This window comes from Pleurodeles waltl, chromosome 11 (genome assembly GCF_031143425.1).
Source record: "Pleurodeles waltl isolate 20211129_DDA chromosome 11, aPleWal1.hap1.20221129, whole genome shotgun sequence".
NCBI classification, from domain to species: domain Eukaryota; kingdom Metazoa; phylum Chordata; class Amphibia; order Caudata; family Salamandridae; genus Pleurodeles; species Pleurodeles waltl.
This window is the reverse complement of record NC_090450.1, coordinates 784,209,409-784,230,801: the sequence shown is the minus strand read 5'-3', so window position 1 is coordinate 784,230,801 and position 21,393 is coordinate 784,209,409. Positions and strand designations below refer to the sequence as shown.

The 21,393-nt window shown below is 44.2% G+C and overlaps 1 protein-coding gene across 1 annotated transcript in view; it reads right to left on the bottom strand.

The window, feature by feature from the left end:
* The window catches only part of NOS1 (nitric oxide synthase 1), a 507,091-nt gene that overhangs the window by 17,453 nt on the left and 468,245 nt on the right, over positions 1-21,393 (bottom strand). The window contains exons 26-28 of the mRNA XM_069214501.1: positions 19,740-19,888; positions 17,162-17,356; positions 3,770-3,888 (exon numbers count right to left, since the gene is read on the bottom strand). Of these exons, the coding sequence (XP_069070602.1) occupies positions 3,770-3,888; positions 17,162-17,356; positions 19,740-19,888 (463 nt within the window). The remainder of the gene's footprint in view (positions 1-3,769; positions 3,889-17,161; positions 17,357-19,739; positions 19,889-21,393) is intronic.

The window sequence follows — 21,393 nt, the reverse complement described above, 5'->3', positions numbered from 1 at the left end:
TCATGATTGGGGGAAGGGTTGATATCTTCCCTGTATCTTGCTGGATGCACAGTCTCTTTTGTGTGTAGTCCGATTCTACACTTTGGAGCTCTTGTCCAAATTTGTGCATTTGGCCACTTAGTCCTTGTTCCTCTGAGTAGGATGAAGGTGTGGTATTTTTCGGCGCCGAGAGAGAATGTTTTTTCGGTTTCGGCACCGACAGAATTTTTGTTCCTTTCGGCACGGATTCTCGGTGCCGATGTCTTTCGGTGCCGGTATCTTGTTTTTGTCTCTCGGAGCCGCTTTCTCGGCTCCGAGGTTGCTCCATGGCGGTCCCTCGACCGGAGTCGGGTGTCTTCGCTATGGGCGTGCCCTTTTTCGGCGCCTTCGACGGGTCGCCTGTTTTATGGGTCGAGCCATGGCCTGTTGGCAGTGGCGTCCCCTGGGCTTTCGGTTTGTCGATGGATTTACTTTTCGACGTCTTACTCACGGTTTGTTGCTGTTGTTCGACGTCGGAGTCTCCGGATTCTGATTCCGGAACCGAGAATGTTTCCTCTTCCTCGTCGAAACGTTGTTTTGTCGACGTGGACGCCATTTGTTGACGCCTGGCTCTTCGGTCCCGGAGTGTTTTTCTGGACCGGAAGGCTCGACAGGCTTCACAGGTATCCTCCTTGTGCTCGGGGGACAAGCACAAGTTACAGACCAAGTGCTGATCTGTATAAGGATACTTACTGTGACATTTTGGGCAGAAACGAAACGGGGTCCGTTCCATCGGCTTCGATGTCGCACGCGGTCGGGCCGACCAGGCCCCGATGGGGGATCGAAACTGCCCCAAAGTCTTCCGATGATCGGTGTCGATGTACCTAACTATCCCGATACCGAACGGAACAATACCGACGCTTTCTTCCGAGATTCTGACTAACTTTCCGAACCGAAACACGGAGCGAAAAGGAATACGTCCGAACCCGACAGCGGAAAAAAAACAATCTAAGATGGAGTCGACGCCCATGCGCAATGGAGCCAAAGAGGGAGGAGTCCTTCGGTCCCGTGACCAAAAAGACTTCTTCGAAGAAAAACAACTTGTAATACTCCGAGCCCAACACCAGGCAGCGGACTGTGCCAAACATGTGTATCTGCAGCAACATATGCCATCGAACGTATAAATATGGGCCTTAGTTCTTACCTATTTGATGTGCGCTTCCTTTGAGCCATTTCACCACTGCCCTCTTCACCTGCTTACTATAAAAACAGTCTTCCTTGTAGCTATCACATCTGCTCATACAGTGAGGGACCTGCAGGGTCCTTCTTCAAAGCCACCTTTCATCTCCATCCACAGTTACAAGGTGGTGCTTCGTACAAGGGCTTCTTTTCTGTCTAAAGTGGTCACGCTCTTTCATTTAGGCTAATCACCTTGCCTACTTTTTACGTGCCTCCACATCCTTCTAACAAAGAGGAGAGACTCCACCGTCTGGACCCACAAAGAGTGTTGGTGTTCTATCTTGATCGTATGAAAGAGTTCCGGGTGGACGATCAACTCTTTGTGGGTTATGTGGGTGCGTAGAAAGTTCGGGCAGTGCAGAAGAGAACCATCTCTAGAAAGGTGGCCCTTTGCATTAAAATGTGCTACGCATTGGCTAAAAAGCAACCCCTGGAGGGTTTGCAGACTCATTCTACCAGAGCAACAGCTGCAACAACTGTGTTAGCACATGGAGTTCCAGTCCTGGATATCTGCCAGGCAGCTACATAGGTGTCCTTGCACATGTTCACTAAATACTACTGCCTGGACAGTCAGGCTCGAAGGGACGGGTACTTTGCCCATTTGTTTCTGCAGGACTTCCTAGTACGATCTTGATTCACAGACCTACCTCCAGGGATGGTATTGCTTGGGTATCTATTCTAAGGTAAGGAATCTGCATTTAGAAGTCTCTATCAGTTGAACAAGTTACTTACTCCAGGTAACAAATTATCTGGTAGAGACATATTCTAGCTGCAGATTCATTACTGACCCACCAATCCTTCCTGCTCTGCAAACTGATTTCTAGGGTCAGGGACTCCCCTTTAAGGGCCCTAGTTCTGGTGCACCATAGTCAGTGTTCTTCATGGCTCTGGCTTCTGGCGTGGAAAGTTGTAAAAGGAAACTGACATCAGCGCACCAGGGTGATGCCTATTTCCAACCTGCAACTTCTGGATCCAGACTGATGCCTGGGGGAAATTCTAAGGTGAGGAATCTGCAACTAGAATATGCCTCTACCAGATAATTTGTTACTGAAGGTAAGTAACTTGTTCTTTTGGATTATCTTGTCTTGAAATGAGAAGTGCGTGACTGGGTGGTAATCCGCAAGGTTACCTGCGTCCAGATTATGTTTACTGAGGGAGAATTTATCCAATGTTGAGCCATCCTACAGGGAGTGCCCCTCAGTGACGCTTTCATGATGATCAGCAACTGCATCAGGGCCTCTCCTGAGATTTCATTTATAATACGTTTTAGATAATGTTGTCTCTGTAGGAGGTGGTTTTCAGGAACTGGAGTAGTTTTGGCAGGTTTACTGTGTCAAAAGTGAACTAGAAGAGTTTGTTGCAAGGGCAATGGAGATAGTGGTGTAAGTGGTCTGTGTGATAATCATGAGATAGGAAAAGGACAAAACAGTTCTTTAAAGAGGTATTGGGTAAGTGTTGGAAGAACTCAGCAAAGCTCCTTCGCAGCTTAAGTGCCAGTGCTGATTTTGTAATCGTGGGAGTCAATTAGAGGTTATAGGAGTCAATTATCAATGAGCTGCCATTGCGGGATGTCAGAAAGTTGCTGAGCGGTTAAGTGAGACACCATGGTATTGTATCAGGCAATGGAAATAAGAACTACATTTGTACCAAACCAGTGGGGGTTTTGATTGAGTCAAACTCTATTGGTGCTTAGGAGTCAAAATTAATTATGAAAATATTACATTTCATTGGAGTTTGAGGCCACCGACAAGTGGGAGGAGTAACTGCGGTGGGGAATGTGTGAAACCCCACTAAAATTTCAGTCACTTCTGATTATGAATCAGAAAAACACCCACTGTATTTATAAGGATAGCGATGTGTGGCACTATTGGAGTTTGAGTGAATTGGACCTTTGAATGTGTGAGAATCTATTGGTTTATGAGATCAATGACATTGTGATTATCCTGACCACTTTGCATGTGGCAGGTAAGTGCTAGGTGGTGAACGACCCCTTCAAAGTCAACAAGGTCAGGGCTTTGAGAAATAAGTAATGCTCAATGGAATTCATGAGGATTGTGATGTGAGAATGACTGAAATTTAATCTTAAGATATCAGGAAAGTGTTTAGGGAACTGAGAAAACTCATTTGGTGTTATGACCGTTGCTGTGGAGAATTATATTGGATGTTGTGAGGCCAGTGGCATAATCAACAAGACATAATGGGGTGTCAAATTTCTATGGGGGTGGTGGAGACTCCCTTTATTGAGTGTTTGAATACAAGGACTTTATATATTGTTTAAAGCCAGTGTTGGGGAAAGTGACTGGACTCCATCCAGTATTATAAACCAGTCATGTGAGGGTTGTGTGAGACTCGATTCAGTGTTTAAACAACAACATTCTAGTAAGTTAGAGCACTCCATCCAATGTTTAGGGAGCAGAGTTCTTGGAATGGAATGGAAGTCTATTCAGTGAAGGAGTGACTAAGACACCACTTAGGGTCCAGTTCATTGTCTCAAGTCTCTTTGCTGCTCCCATCCCATGCTTACCTCGGCCACTATATCACAAGGACCCTACCCCCAAAACCAAGCACTTACTCATCACTGTCCTTCTTACTCTCCTCGATGTGCGCGATAGATTCTGACCTCAAGCGATTCGTCACTTCGTATGTGCGCAGGGTCACGCCAAAGATATCCTCATGATATCTGTTGTCATCCTGCAATCAACAAAAATGTGATAAGGGCAGAGTCATCACAGGTCTCAAGAAAAAATGTTTGACTAATTTTGCTTACTTATCCCCAGGTGTCTGTGTGAGGTGACACCAAAGAGGGATTTACGCCTCTTGTGTCATGCATTGAGTGTTTGAAAGGAAATGAGTATATAATCAGGTGCACAAGACTGTTTACCAAATTGATGTTGACTGATTAGGAAGAAGGCGTTAATCAAGTTGAAACCCCAACAGATTATACAGAAAACTGCAGACTGACTGGTTTTACATCCCCATTTTCATTGTGAGAAAGATAAAACAATCAGGTGAGATTCACATTTGTGTAGATGTATGCATGGCCTTAAAAGCAGTGAAGTGAGTGAAGCATCCTAAGCCGCAATTGGATAGCACTATGGCAGACCTCCTTGGTGCCTGTTCTCACTTTAAGCTGGATCTGAATCTGGATATAAGCATCTGTAGCTTAGCCCTAACTCCAGGTATAACATATTCTCAATAGGATGCAGGATTACTCACTACAGGCGGCTTACTTTTTGCTTTTCCTCCCCACATTCCTTTGAAAGAAGCCTTAAAGGTTGTGGGTGTGTAGGACTGGAATAACAAAGAGCTTTTTAAAACATCAAGACGTCATGACATCGGATACAAGGGTCTTGTGTGCTTTAACCCTAGAAAGGCCACTATCCTGTCTGACTATCATCAAGAGGATTCTGGGGGCTGGGATAGATGGCCAATTATTTACATTTTGAAAGTCAAACTGTGTGTGCCCTGAGTGGTATTTGTCACCCTCCATCCATTCACCCCTAAAAGCAGCACCAGAGTCCTCAGCGTACCAGGGATTTTCCCTGCCTGCCCTGTCAGTCAACGCCAATGACAGATCACCAGAGGCTTTGGAACGTTGGCCATATGAGCTGAGTACCCAAGACAAAATGCACGTTGGAGAGTTACACAATTTTAAAATGCGTCCTCCAGAAAGAACACCCTCCACCCAGCGACTACGGCGACTGAAATGCAACTCATCCTTTAACTGCACAGCCCCATTTAACAAAGCAATTAACAGCCCAGCAAAGAGGCTGATTGTGAAGACCTATGGTTCTTTCATGAAACAGGCACATGGTTAACATCCCAAAACTCTCTGTATAACTTGTTGTTTACCCGGCAAAATGTAAGAAGAGTTTATTGGTTGATGCTTCAATCAATCAATCAAAGAAATTTGTAGAGCGCGCTACCCACCCGTGAGGGTCTCAAGGTGCTGGGGGGGGGAAACGGGGTGGGGGCAGGGAGGGTCACTGGTCGAACAGCCAAGTCTTGAGGTTCTTTCTGAAGACCAGTAGGTCTTTGGTTTTGCGAAGGTCGGTGGGGAGGGAGTTCCAGGTTTTGGGGGCGAAGTAGGAGAAAGACCTGCCTCCTGTGGTGGTGTGCTGGATGCAGGGGACTGTGGCTAGGGCGAGGTCGGCTGATCGGAGGTTGCGTGTGGGAGTGTGGAAGTTTACCCTTTCACTGAGGTAGGTTGGGCCGGTGTTGTGGAGGGATTTGTGTGCGTGGATGAGGATCTTGAATGTGATTCTCTTGTCTATGGGGAGCCAGTGAAGGAATTTGAGGTGTGGTGAGATTCGTTCGTGGCGGGGGAGGCCAAGGACGAGGCGCGCGGCTGTGTTCTGGATTATTTGGAGTTTGCGTTTGAGTTTGAGTGTGGTGCCGGTGTAGAGGGCATTGCCGTAGTCCAGTCTGCTGCTGATGAGTGCGTGGGTGACTGTCTTTCTGGTTTCTGGGGGGATCCATTTGAAGGATTTTTTGTGCGGAGTGTGTGGAAGCAGGAGGAGGTTAGAGCATTGATTTGCTGTGTCATGGAGAGGGAGGGGTCAAGGATGATGCCGAGGTTGCGTGCGTGGGTTGCGGGGTTGGGTGCGGGACCTAGGGCGGTGGCCCACCAGGAGTCGTCCCATGTGGTTTTGTTGGGGCCGAAGATGATGATTTCGGTTTTGTTTTAGTTGAGCTTGAGGTGGTTAGTGGTCATCCAGATGGCGGTGTCTAGTAGAGCGGCGTGTAGTTGGTTTTGGCGGTGGTAGGGTTGCGGGTGAGGGAGAGGATGAGTTGGGTGTCATCTGCGTAGGAGAGGATAGTGATTCCGTGTGATCGGAGGCTGTTGGCTAGGGAGATCATGTAGATGTTGAAGAGTGTGGTGCTGAGGGAGGACCTTTGGGGGATTCCGCAGGTGATCTTGGTAGTGTTGGAGTGGAAGGGTGGAAGGCGGACTCTCTGGGTTCCATCGGTGAGGAATGAGGTGAGCCAGTCTAAGGCTTTGTGGCAGATTCCTATGTTGTGGAGGCGTGTGCGGAGTGTGTGGTGGCAGACGGTGTCAAAAGCTGCGGAGAGGTCTAGGAGGATGAGTGCGACGGTCTCGCCTTTGTTGACTTTGTTCCCGATGTTATCAGTGCATGCGATGAGGGTGGTTTCTGTGCTGTGGTTCTTGCGGAACCCAGATTGTGAGGGGTCAAGGGTGTTTGTTGCTTCAAGGAAGTGGGATAGGCGGGTGTTGACTAATTTCTCTGCAACCTTGGCGGGGAAAGGGAGGAGTGAGATGGGGCGATAGTTGGAGAGGATCTCCGGGTCAGCTTGGGTTTATTTTTAGGAGAGCGGTGATTTCGGCGTGCTTCCAGGGGTCTGGGTAGGTGGCGGAGTCGAAAGAGGAGTTGATGCTTGACTGTAAATGCAGTAAAATTAAAAGTACGGGCTTCTGTGCACACTGAAGAACCGCGTGAGGCGTAATGACCGAGAGAATGATTGGGCATTGACTAGATTTGTGGCTATGTCCCATATGTTACGCAAGATAGTAATTACATAAGCTATTTCTTCTCATTTTAAGCTCTATCTGCGAGCACAGGAGCAACTGCAGGGAGGAGGGACAATGGAGGAGGAGGAAGGCGGAGTCTGTGGCAATGATGGCAGCAAATCCATGAGCCAATACTACTTGCTCAGGGGCGGTCAAAGAAAGTGGTTAGTAACCAGGAGTACTTTCCTTGTCAGCAACCTGTGAATTATAAAGGTTTTTCCATCAAAGTGCGAAAGAAAGGCGGGGCGGGGGCTGTTAATCTGGTTCCCTGCCACCACGGAATGTCCTGGGAGCGTAATATCACGGGCAGCTTTTCTGATTTTCTTAACCGGAAAACAGGGGCCTGTGGATGCTCCCTATAAATGGAACGGAGGTGGCATGATCATTGAAACAGCTGTCCCTTCTGTAATTTTGTAAGTCAAGTGCAGAGTCACCGAGAGGACGAAACTCCATGGCTGCAGCTACGTCTGCATAAACATGCACGCGCCTACTTGCCACACGGCCCACCGGCGCAGATTAAATAATGTTTGTCGCTCAAACAGATCTAGGTTATTAATACTGTCTCAAGGGTTGACGCCTCACCTGAAACTTTGCAGAAGCTAGCTTGTTCCCTTTAAGCTGCTCATTACAGTTTAGGCGCTTTAAAGAGGTGACAATTTTGTCCACTTAGGGAGAACATCCCCATACGCAGCAGGAAACAAAAACTTTACAAAAGTAGTTCTAAGGGTAGAAAGAATGATTTTGGCATTATTGTTGGGAGTATACATATGTTTTAAAATTTCCCTGCCCCAAACTGTGTTTGCTACTCACCATACTTAGAACTGGTTATGACAATATACAGTGGCAAAGGGGTAATTGTAACGCCAAATAAGACTGTTTAACACCAGGAAATTACGTGCATCGCAAAACTGACAAAGCAGTTATGTGCTCACATATACAATGACGGACATGAGTACATTTACCTATCAGTACATGGAAAGCAAGGCCATTAATGGAAACAAGACATGTTGCACAGGATGTGCATATTTGCATGCAAGGAAACAGATGAAAACTCTGCTTTCTGACAGCGGGAGCTGTTTGACAGATCTTACTTGCAGAAAGCAGACTTTGTGCGGGCTGTCAGCTCCCACCAAGCAAAAGCAAACAGATATGTCCCGGAGGTGGGTACCGTGGGACATAGCAGGAACCAGCCCCGGGGGTTGCCGGTCCCCAATGCCATTTCTGGCTCCTCAAGGGGGGCCACCCCCCTCCAATGACTATTGCCCTGAGGAAGTGGTGGTCCCTGGGGTCTAAAACAGACCCCCTTCACTCTTTTGTTGTAGCCCCGGGGAGGTGGCGGTCACAGGGGCTGCAGGGGTCACACATCCCCCGCATTAGATACAGATATGTGCCCTGGGGAGGTGGAGGTCCCTGGGGCTACGGGGGCCTAGTGGCTTTCCGCACACAATTGTTGTAGCCCCAAGGAGGTGGTGGTTCCTGGGGCAGCCCCCCGCATTAAATCTCAATGCCTGGGACATGTCCCACCAGAGGCTGTTTATAAAACAAGCGCTGGAGCCCACGCTTGTTTTTTGGGGGGAATTTTTACTGTTTTCGCCACGTCTTGCAGCAAAAATTACAAAAAATATGCTTTTTAGCTTTGGGGATGGGTCCCTCTGGGACCCCAGCACCAGAGCTAAGGAGTCAGGGTGTCCCTAGCATGATCCCTTTGTTTTTTTGCTAGGGCTCGCCTGTTGGAGTCCCAACATGGCTCCCAACAATTCCTTGTTGAAGTGTTGGAAGCCAATGGACCAAGAGCTACCTTTCTGCCAAATTTGGTGTAATTCTGTCCAGCAGTTTTGGGCGCTATTGCTGTTCAAAATCCCTATGGAAAAATGAATAGGGAAAACGCTTTTTGCCCTCCCCCCCAGTGCTTTCACCACTGCTTGATGGATCACCCTGAAACTTTCCAGATAGCAGCTGAAGTGAACACCATTTTGTTTAGGAAAATTTTGTGAAGAGTCATTGAACAACGCCAAAGTTATTAGCAAAAAGAAAAGCACTTTTTCTATAGAAACTAAGTCCTAACTATAACTACCCAGTGGAGGCCACCACTAGGTGTTATATATAGATATTATAATACATCTTACCCTTCGAATTAAAATAGTTTGCCCTGGGGGGTATAAATTCTAGTTATCATCTAACTGCACCAACCAGCTCAACAATAGTGTTTTTCTCTATGTATAAACAACAGAAGATATAGTCGAGGGTAGGCCACAAAGAATGACTATGCAGTGGCAGGGGCATAGCTTGGTTAGTATGAAATGGGGGGGGAGTGTTAGATTCAGATTGCCAGCATTCACATTGGCACATTATGTTAAAATACATTAGACCACAAGCAGAGCACACAAGAGGGGCTTAAGAGACAGTGGAAAGAGAGAGGAATGCAGATTAGTAGGTGCTCTAATTGAGAGAAAGCTCATTATTTTGTTAAATAATAAACATTTTTGAAGCTGTGTGTGTGTGCGTTTTTGTGTGTGTAAAAATTCCTGGTGAAATCCGACAGACACCTAACATACCCGACTGAAAGCACCTGCACCCAACTATATATCACAACATATATTTATTAGGAGGGTGTAACACCCCCTCTCCCACAAGCTACTCCCCTGCGCAGTGGCGTAAAAAAGGCCTCAGCAGCCCCTGCGGCGCAGGGGGGGCCTGACTGGATCTAGGGGGGGGGGGGGCCCGCACAAGGAAATCGCAGGGGGCCCCTTTCAACGAACAGATAAGGAGCCAGAGCACAGTACATTTACTCGCTCTCTTACATCTTTGCTGGTGGGTAGGTGATGCGTGGGGCAAATAACTTTTTCTCCCCTATATTTATATACTGTATGTGAAGCTGCTAAGTTCTGCGGCGTGATCGACAGCACTTATCAACAGAGATTGATTGATATTTATGACATATATTTTAAGCGCGAGACATGTAGTACTCCTGCACGTCCAATTGGTGGCAGCAGAGCGCTGTAAAAAGCATAAAAAAAGGTTATGGTGCATAATCCTGACATATTGTTTTATTGTGCCCGTCGAGGAGACAAGCTTGCAGAAAGCAGCACAGGGTTCCGTTTCTCAGCCACGGTCCTAGAGGTCAGCATGGCTTCTCAAGAATCTAAGACTGTATTGCCTTCGAGGGTGGAAAGTGCTTCCAGAAGGTGCAGCCGAACCTCAGTTAGGACGTGATGCGCCTATTTCCCTACTTGCTGTGGGCTCTGAACATGAATGTCAATTCACCAAAATACCAGGGGAAGCGGAAGTGACATCACTCGCCCTTTGACCTTCATTTTCACTCAAACACACATGCTTACAAATACACACACATTCACAATTACACACACGCTCTCACCTAAATACAGACTCACTCTCAAGCACGCACACAACATACATGTAAGAGCATTTTTTTTTTACTTTTCTCAACTGCACAGAAAAATCATATTCCAGCTAAATGCACTCCATTTTCTATAACGCTAACACTGAATAATTAAGTCTTATTTAGTATTAGTGTAATAAAAAAACTGAGAGGAAATAATATGAGTGTCGCTCCAAACAACTCTGCCACTGTGTTCCTGGCACTGATTTTGCCCCTCTGAGACCAGGGGTCGCAAAGGCGAGGCCATTGGTCGCTACGGCAATGCCAGGGATCGCAAAGGTCAAGCCAGGGGTCGCATTTGCGACCACTAAATGACTTCCATGGCTCTAGAGGGGCACAATAGTTTGTAGTGTTGGAAGTAGGCATGCCATTTAAGTAGGGTGACCAGACGTCCCAGATTTCCCCGGACAGTCCCGGTTTTTAGAGGACTGTCCCAGTGTCCCGACGCTTCTCTTAAATTTAAACACATGTCCCGGTTTTTGGGACAAAGGTCAAATTATTACATAATTGTCCCAGTTTTTGGGACAAAGGTCAGATTATCTAGGGAAGCAAAAGTTAAAGGTATGCTCTCCTTTAACAGACGCCTACAAAGTATGCAATAATTAAGTAATTTATCTGTTACTGTCAGGCAACACTGTCCACTGTCTGCTCCCAGCAGTGAGATGGAGTGGGGGGCAGAGAGAGGTGAGTTGGGCGGGTTGGGGGTGCCGGGTGGGAGGTCAAGCCATAGCTGAATTTAAATGTATAGTCTTGTAAATGTATGTGTGTATATGTGTGTGTGTGTGTGTGTGTGTATGTATGTATATATATATGTATGTAAACACACACATGTATAGGCACACATTCACAAAGCTACGCAACAAACGGGACAGGCCAGATATAAAAGTGAGTGTAAAGTCGTTAGTCCTTCTTTTATGTCTGACCTGTCCCGGTTTTTGCTCCTCAAAATCTGGTCACCCTACGTTTAAGGGAAACATATTCCATCTAATTTATTAGTCACCTACTGCTAACCCAGGATTACTGCTGTAAGAGTGGTTGAATGGGCTAACGTCATATAAGTAGAATATGCCTCTACTAAATCACCAAAAAGTCCTTCGGGTAGGAGGGTTGATTGGACAAAGTGATTGAGAGAAGATAGTTTTTCCCCCTGAAGTGAGTTGGAAGTCAGCTACAGGGCAGATAGCCAGGCTTCCCAGTCTAGGACCTTGGAATGCAAATTGCCTGACACTATTTCAGTGAATCATGTTAGGGAGCTCTGGAGTAAATGCTTGTTGGATGTGCACTAGTGGCGTAGCAAAACTTGCAGCCCTCCCCCGCAAATTACATGGAGGGGAAACCCCTTGTGACTGACTCAGGGGCTCTCTGGCCAGGGTACTGTGCTGAGGGCTCCTCCCCACACCGCAGGGGCATTTGTTACACCACTGTTGCGCACAGGGAGAGTTTAGTGGTGTAATGCTCTCAGATATACAGTACTTCCATGGATGCACTTGTGAATCAGCAAGAGGGTCTTGAATTGTTTGGGGGGGAGGGGGTGCTGCACTGGGAACTAAAGGAAGCCATGGACCATGCTTTAATTATATTCCCAGAATTCAAAATCGAGCAAGTGTAGTAAGGCAGCATAAGAAGGTTCTTCAAGAGGGTTTCTGAAGACGAGAGGTGGTTCTGATATGGATATAATTCTGAAAAGGAGGGGGTGTCATTATTTCCGCCCTGACAGAAATATACAATCGTTTCTTGGATACTGGCACCATCCCTGATGCATGGAAACATGCCATAATTCGTCCCATACTAAAGCAGCCATCACAGGCTCCTGAGGTGATTGAAAACTATAGACCTATCTCGCTACTTTCAGGTGTCAGCAAAATCCTAGGGAAAGCGATAAACAGGCATCTCTAGATCTTCTTCTAATCCAAGAACATACTACACCCCACTCAAGTGGTTTTTCGACGTGGTTGTAGTACACAATCAGCACTCCTGATGGCTACTTAGGATCTCAAAAAAGTCCCTGACCACAGTGGTTCATCCGCGCTTATTCTTCTTGAATGAAGCGTAGCCTTTAATATGGCCTCCTAGCTTACCCTATTTTGAAAACTGGAAGAAGTCGGCATCACAGGAAGTGTATTGAACTAGATTTCATCAGTCCTAGGTAACAGGAGCTTCCATGTTTGCAACAGGCCTTTTCTCTCTAAGAAGCATCAGCTAAAATATGGAGTGCTACAGGGTACTCCCTTAACCCTATGCTTTTTAATCTGTATGTCAGCCCCCATCTGATATCATCGGTAACTTAGGTTTCACTATTGTATGGTAAGCGAACGATACACAGATTATCATCTCTCTTTCACCCAATGCAAACTCTTTAACTGAAAAACTAAACCTATGTTTAGAGCAGGTCACCAGCTGGTTGGCAACCAGCTGTTTAAAGTTAAATGAGGACAAAACGTAGGTACTGGTAGGTGGGAACAATCCATCTCTATAGAATCAACTCACTTGGCACCCATCCATAGGTGACCGCCCACTCACCAAAAGTAAAGTTAAAAGCCTGGGTGTCACACTTGATAGACATCATACCATAGCATCGCAAGCAAAAAAGGTAGCTGCCAGTTGACTCCGCCTTCTTAGAGCCTTGAGGAAGACTCTTAAATGACTTTCTATGGATGTACGCAGAATAGTGGTCCAATGCTTAATACTATCTCGCTTTGACTACAGCAACTCCGTTTACATACGCAGCCCACTCTCAATTATTAAAAAGCTGCAGCTTATCCAAAATGTCACTGCTCGAATACTATTAGGCCAGCTCTCACCATGCTTCACAGGCTGCCAATAGGCAGCCGCTATTCATAGCACCGTGCATTGCACATTGTGCAAGATATAAAGTAGCCCACGTATCATCCATCACCTTATCAACCGGACCAAGCCAACAGAGAACTTAGATCTAACAAACTAGGTCTGCTCACTGTCCCCAGAATTAAGAGAGCCAGGGGCAGAGGTCCCTTGTTTGCTTACCTCACCCATAAACTCTGGAACTCATTACCTATCAATCTCAGACTAAATGACAATCTGCTAAGTTTCCGACAGCATCTCAGACCTCATCTATTCGCCTGGATGCTCACTACTCAAGCAAGGGCTTTCAGTGCTGGGGAACCTATCTTGGGTAGCCATGCGTTCTATAAAAACCCATAAATAGAATAGAATAGAATGGATCTCTTTATGAAAAATGGCTACTTTTTCTAAACCTCTTGCCCAAAATCTTCCGTGTCTGGCACAGAACCCAGGAGCATTATTTCCCCATCTATGCAATTCTTGAATATAAGATAAAATGTTCTGCTCCCTCGGGCCGCTTTCTATCTTGGCTGGACTAACCAGTCTCCACTCGTGGTGTAGCATCTCAGTGATGACCATCCTGGTGGGGGACACTGCTCTGAGAAATACTGGTAACAACACTCTACCTCCTCATTGTCCTTTCCCTGTCTGAGCTTTTAACATCTTCAAACACCTGACTCAAACTGAGACCTTTGCATCCCACCTGGGCATCACTGAATGAATTGGGTTCACCTAACTATTCCAAGACTACTAGATTATGTCAAAATGTCCACTCCAAGATCTCCAGCCATCAATTTCTCTTGTGGAATGTTTACTCTTTGCTATTTAGTGTTTATGTGAAGTGTGTACTCCCCACTCATTAAGCTATAACCATTCACCAATATTTTAGCAATGCTCAACTGTACCTCAAGGTCACACTGGCTCACAATATTCATCACGTCAGAACCTGACTGAAAGCGTTCTGAACATAGATAGTCACACATCAAAGAGGACTCTGTGTCAACAAACAGCAACCTCAAAAGACTCAATGCACACAGGAGCAGGCCTCTTCTGTCTACTACCCTAAACATTGCAACAGTCTTCCTATGATCCTAAGTGTTCGACTGTAAAACATTTCGGAAAAATCTAAAAAACAGATGTCCATCTCCAAGCAACCCACAATCTGACTTCCCTCCCTGCTCAATTCGTCCCCATTTTGACACTGGCACCACTATCCTGTGAGTTATAAAAATGCTACCCCTTGCAAAATGTAACCATACGTGCAGACCACATACTTCTACTACTATGTGTAACTTTCCGTTACTCTCTGGGGTCATAAAGAAATATCCTGAAAGAAATTACACTTTCTGATTAGATGGTGACATCTCGACTATTGACTTTGGTGCTGGTGTTAAATTAGGGAGCTAAGGTGTGCAGCTCATTGCCATGCAGTGAATGGATCAATAAAATATGTCCAATCAACATTTTTTCCCATGTAACGTTTCCCAGACTCCCCCTTTGTGAAGGTCATCTCTCAAGAAGACACACCAAGACATGAAGAACATTTTTATGCCAATGAGTGCAATCTAGAAGTAGCATGTAACAAAGCTTGTCACTTTATCCATGATGTTGCTTTCTCAACTAAGGAAAAGTCGAACATATCACATGAAATCATGTATGACCGTATATACAGGTCATGGAAGCAGTAGGTACTGGAGAGGTGAACGTTTGTCAAATCTGGCCTCAAGAACCGAAACTCTGTTCTAATTATGAGGAAATGAAGCAACTAGGAAGAATTACTGAGACTCAAAAAAATTTCATCGTATTACAAAGTAGATCCTCAGCCAATGTTGTATGCAACTTTCAGGTCACTGACTTGATTACTCTCCTTTTGCAGCAGCGGGTGGTGTGTATTCCGATAGCTCAGGGGTGCATGTGCATTAGATTACTCTGATTACCTTGTCTTACATTAGGTGCCCTTAGACCATTCTGATACTTTATGCTGAGGATGATTACAGAATATGATGTTTCTGGCTGCTGTACTGCGCATAAGAGTGGATCAAATTTCTTGAGCCAGTATTAGATTACAAGAAATCACTCTAATTCAGTATTTGATAGAAATAAGTGACAATAACTTTATTCTTGCTTGGGTTAGACAGATTAGTCAAATTACTTTACATCAGATTATAGAACATTAGTTTGATGTTTTTACCTTGTGTTTGATTATAGAAAGTGATCATTCTGTTTAGGTTAATATGCACAATTGCTTTTTATCTTGTTTTATTTCAATAAGGGGATTGATTTTATTAATTGTCCTCCATTGGATTACAGAATGGCTTTACTTCTTTTAATTACATTACTCTGCATTTGGTTCCTGAAGGACATTACTCTCCTTACGTTTTTCTTTAATAGATTACAGAAGAGATGTTTTGAGCAATGAAAGATTTAGCATCTTTCATTGCTTTAGCTGTCATTACTTGATGTTGCACTAGGTGACTGAAACAGATTTCACCACTTACTATTCCCTTTAAAGAGTAAAGAGACTTGTTCACATTACTTTACCCTGCACTAAAATACAAAACTAGAGTACAAAATCCATTTCATCATGAATTACTGTACTGAAGAGTACTTCTAAATTGCTTTACTTGAACAAATTTACTGAAAATTACTTTAATTAATTTATTCTCTATTGGATTACTTAAGAGTGTTTTCTTTATTTTACTCTGCATTGCGTTACAGTTTGCCATGGTTGTTATCACATTAAACTGCATTAGACTGCAGAGATTTGTCTATTTACTTAGGGTTTTTGTTAGGTGTTGCAAATCACTCCGGTACCCTCAGAACATTTTGTTTTAGGTTTAACGATTAAAGGTAGAATTATGAATGTGTATAATGACATTAGCCTTAAACCAAGTAACGGCATAAGAAATTGTAAGCAGATGGTAAAGCCTTAGAAGGAAAAATAGTTGTAAGGTGGCCTTATGAAGTGGCTGAGGCTAGTTTTATGCATCTGAATAGTCACTATCAAGCTCAGAAGAGACGTCAAGAATTTTCACCTTAAGATTGTTAGGAAAAGTAAATTTTCAGTCAATTAAACAATATTAAATCACTTTACCCTCTGATATCAAAGTATACCCGTTAGTACCTCGGAGAAGAATATCACTAGTCCTTTTTTTATTTGCATAACATTAGAGTATCCTCTCTCCATTACCTTGACTAAGAGTAAAGGAGTTTACTCTGAATATTCCAACCTGCTTTAGTTCACAGAAGATAGGTTTGGATTCCTTACATCATACTACATTGCAAAAATAGATCACTCACCCTTCTTTGGCCTGTACTGGACTTCATAAGGAAATTCCTTTGATTAATTTGCCTTTCACAGCCCTGCATTAGATTACAGGAGGTGAAATTATCTGACCACTTTTGCTCTACAGTAAAACAAAGAAGCTAACTCTGATTACTTTACCTTATATTGTAGTACAGAAGCAGATGCCTCTGGCGAGAGAGGTTACAGTGGTGTTTTTCATTAATGGTACAAACTGTTCTGATACTTTTACAACATTATGCACCATTGGCAGAGCTGCCCTGCACCTAGATTAAAAACCTGGGAAATGTTCAGGGGTTTAGACACTTTATTTCTACATGGTCCACACAAAAAGGCAAAGTGAAACAGATGTTGATGTGTCATGGACACAATCGTCATACGTTCCGTCTTCCTTCTGTATAGACAACACATGCTTGATCTTGAAGTATGTTCAGTGTGGGGTGTCACTGTGTTCAGACTCAATTCCTGTTTGTTGTTTCCACAACATCTACATCCATGTGCATATTACTCGGGTACTACAGTATGTATTGTTAATGTTTTTAAAAAAAATTCTAATGTAAACAGAATTCATTAGACAGCCTATAGAGATGTTTCTTCATTTTTGTTCGGAATCAGTGTCTTAGTTATATTGCTGATTACATGAATATACCTTTTCTGAAGAGGTAGCCTTCGCTCTGCATTTAGGGGCGATCTGAAAAAGGTCGTCCGATTACAGATGTTGCTAATTAAAAAAAATAAATTCCCCTTCCTCATGGGATGCCATTATCACCTTGGACAGCTTTAAATCCCAGTGTGTGAACCTGTGCAGCAAATGCACCCCTGCCGCAGGCCGGCCTATTCATTATTTGTATTGCCTGACATTGGGGTTGAGTCATGGTCAGTTGGCTCAACGCGTGCATCTGACACCTACCCTCATTTTGCTGATGAATGCTCCCGCCTCCTCCACAGACACATTCCCCCGCTGCTTCATGATGTGCTGAATGCTCTTAAGGACATCGCCGGCCATAGTGACATCTCCGCAGACGTAGATGTGGCCGCCCTGCTCCTTCACTGCCTTGTACACCACCTCGGAGAGCTGTTCCCTTAGCACATCCTGCACATATTTCTGGAGGGGAAAAGACAAAAAAGTTGTAGTTAGAGCAAGGCTCGAGGCCACACCATGTGCGGTCACCGAAGCAGTAAGCTGGTGGACACGATGCACTGCGTTAACCCTGAGGCGTCTCAATCCACTTATGTAGTGTTCTTAAGTCAGCAAAATCAAGATCCTATTTGTTTCCGCACTCAAGTGGAACATTTCTCACTGTGAGTCAGCCCGGGGTGTTTAGCCAACCAATCAGAGATGACAGCTGATAACATGGGACATCATTCTAGCTAATCAATCAGGGATAACAGGGCACAACGTGGAACATCAGTCCACCAGCCTGGTAGTTTAGCGCCAGTTCTCAAAGAGATCTTTGGTACCATGCCTCACAGCGCATATAATCCCATCACATTGTAAGCAGTGACGTCTTGCTCCATGGGAGGAACTCCCCGCAAAGCTGTTTAGAGCAGTCCACTCACAGTCTAAGTGCTACTCTTGTGGGATATAGCTTATGCCAGAAGCAACTTCATCCCCAAAGTCACCACTAATAAAAAAAATATATATTTCTATACGTTGTACAGGAGATTCTCCGTATCAGCTTCAGAAAGTAGTATACTGGTTCTAAACTCAGATGCGGATTAACAAAATGTGTGTAGACATTAAATGGTCACAATTTGTTATCACTGTGCTCTTTGCAACCTGGCTCGTAAGATCGCGTGTTCTTCTCAGGTAATGGTTAGTAAGGGTCATGAAGAACTATAAAGACAAGCACCAGAAATGGCAAGCAAGGAAGAGTGCTATTCAGACAATTAAAGGAATACTGCTATTCAGACAATTAAAGGAAGACTGCTATTCAGACAATTAAAGGAAGACTGCTATTCAGAAATTTGAAAGACAGATACAAAAAGCACAATAACTCAAGTGTGTACTCAACAGGCGTTAATACAGAGCTAGCATAAGAGCTCAATTCCTCTACTGCAAGACATTCCTTTCCAATTGTAGTTACCAGCACTTTACATCAAATTCCACTGCTGACATATTATAATGTAGAATGAATTATATTCTGCAGGCCATGCCTTTGTGATACTAATTATCACCAGGTTAGGTCAAATTTCACTGCTGACCTATTATAACGTAGATTATATTCTGCAGCCCATCCATTTGTGGTTCTAATTATCAACACGTTATATCAAATTCCACTGCCGACCTCTTATAATCTAGATTATATTCTGCAGGCCATGCCTTTGTGATACTAGTTACCACATCTTACATCAAATTCCACTGCTGACATATTATAATGTAGATTGTGTTCTGCTGGACATCACTTTCTGGTTTTAATTACCAACATCCAGTGTCACATTCCACTACTAACATATTATAAGGCAGGTTATGTCTTTCAAGGCATCCCATTCTGATTCTAGTTCCACATCAAAGCCCTACTGCTGGCATAAGCTAAGAAATATTATGATATGCCATAGGCATTTGTTTTGTGCATATCCTGCTAATGGTATGGGCTTCTAGAGCTGTCAGCAGTCGGGTGCATCCCACATGGGTCTGGGTTACCACAGCATACTGGAGTCTCATTCAACCCATATCTCGTGTTGATGTGCTGTGTTGCGTGTTCTTTATTATCTATTGAAAGGAAATGTGTTGTATTGATTTGTGTGCTCTTTCTGCTGTTTAGGGGATGAGATGTGATATGCCTGGGCCCCATTTAGATCTGCCTCTCCAGCTGGCGCCTTGGATCTGATTGTGTGGATGGAAAGCCGTAAATGTCGCTGGTAGGAGACAGGAGGCTGGGCAAGAGGAGAATGAGATACTGAGCTGGAGGTGAGCTGGTCCAAATAGGGCATTCTTTCTACTTTTGCACTTGTATTTAATAAAAGGCTACTAGTATTTGCTATTCCAGAGACCTGCGTTCTACTTGCTTTTCGAGAGACCACTTCTTTGCAGCATCATATCTTTTACGAGCCCTATTTGTTTAGACCCATCCTAATTTTCCAACAGATATTGGTCATGGTACCATTCAATATTAAATCATAGTGTTCCATTACTTGCACTGTAATCACGGGGCTGCACACTTATATTGCTTTCATTATAAAATATCTCCCTGGCACATCCTTAAGATAAACACAGTAGCCCTGATTTCGTGAAAATAAACCACAGCATACATTTACTAGTAGCTGGTGTAAAATGGCACGTGTTACACCTTTAAAGACCACCCCCACTATAACGAATAACTACTGTATCACTCATTACATGCATCAATTCATAAACAGTACAAGGTGATGCCCTAAGCACCTTAAGTGGCAGCTCGCAGCAGAGCAAGCAAGGAAGTTAAGAATGATCTCCAATCAGGCAACACTGACTGATTAAATTATTGCATCAACCTAACACAAGTCTTCACCTTTGGTTTGTCTGGTTCCCGGGAGTAGGCCGTGTACAGCTCCTTAAATACCCCTTTGTTTTTGGCAAGAATGGCCTCCTCTTTGTAAATGTGATCAATTTTGGACTCTCTGCAACCAAAGACGAGGATCATGGGGCACGGTTTAATCCCTGTGTGGGAGAAGAGAAGACCCATTGGGCAAGTAACCCATCAGTTAAAGACAGTGAGAGTTGCGGACAACTTTACACAGAACACAATTAACCAGACAGAGATAAAACAATTAAATGCAACAAAAATAATTGTACTTGTGTGCAGGAAGAGTACCAGAGCAGAAGCAAATTATCACACTAGATATACATTTTGTAGTTATGTATACACAATGTTTTGTTCTTTCTTAGACCCATACCTGGGTATCAACAACGTCTGTTTGTTTTGTTAAAAGTAATATCGTTAAAGACAGTACAATGTTTGTAATTGACCCCACTGAAAAATGTGTTTATATAAGTATGAACTGCAATCTTTCAGTTGTTTATTGCTCAATAACTCTTCAAGTCATTGGTAAACATATTTCTTGTGTTTGCACTTTAAAATTAATTACTTTCTTCACTTGTGGTGTCTTAGTATTTAACAGACCATGGTCCTCTTTTTAGCTTTATTCAGATCTTTTGTGTAAAATTGGTATTGTCTAGTATGGTACACTTAAATAACTTACAGCATTGTAGGTGATTATGTATCTGCTAAACATCAGTTGCCTATGATTACATTTGAAACCCCGACGAGGAAAACCTCATGTTATTGACTCCTTCCCCATATAGAAGTTTATGTTGTGTTTACACAACCCTGCAAACACCTGGCCATGAACTGACCCATTGGATCAACTGTTGCGGGGAAGCTGAGTCATGCGGAAGCCATGCACAGCGTGGTAATGCTGATTTTACCCACCTTCTGCCCCTTAGGTGCAGGGTGGCAATGCTGGCCATACTTATCTTCTGCACGCCCTTCTCCACAATCCTCTGGGCAGCACTACCCAATGCCCTCCTTTCTACTTGAGAGAAGGAAGGAGCAGTTGTCATACTGACCGCAAGGAAAATGCATGATTAGCTGTGGGTCTGCATCCTCCCCAAGAGGAGGCAGGCGAAAAGGTGGTTGTGAGCGTAAGAGCATCATCCAGATGCCCCTTCAGTGAATTGCAGTCTTAGCATTATGGTGGTAGCATGTACTCAGCAATGATGCCCTTGCCTCATCCAACTACATATGATAAGTTCAAGTTCCTCTGCTTGGTACATAGAACTCTGCATGGGAATGGTCCTGGATACTTTGCTGGGACTGTTACTTCATACTGCCCCAGATGTAATTTAAGGTCTGCATACCCTTCTCTGCTGGCTGTCCCTCAAATCTCATGCACCTGTGCAAGAGGACGTGCCTTCTGTTTTCTCGCACCTAAAAAGCAGAAGAAACTCCTCATCTTTGTCATGAAGGAGACCTGCTTTCCTCTTTACAAGAAGAAGCTAAATGCTTGGCTTGTTTAACACATTCCGTCTCCTATGTGCATATTAATACTTGCTCCTTTTTTAGCACCAGGACACCCAAGTACCTGTGTACACTACAAATATTATTATAACATACATATACTTGATCCGACAAATTCAATATTTGGGCTTCATTGTAATATACA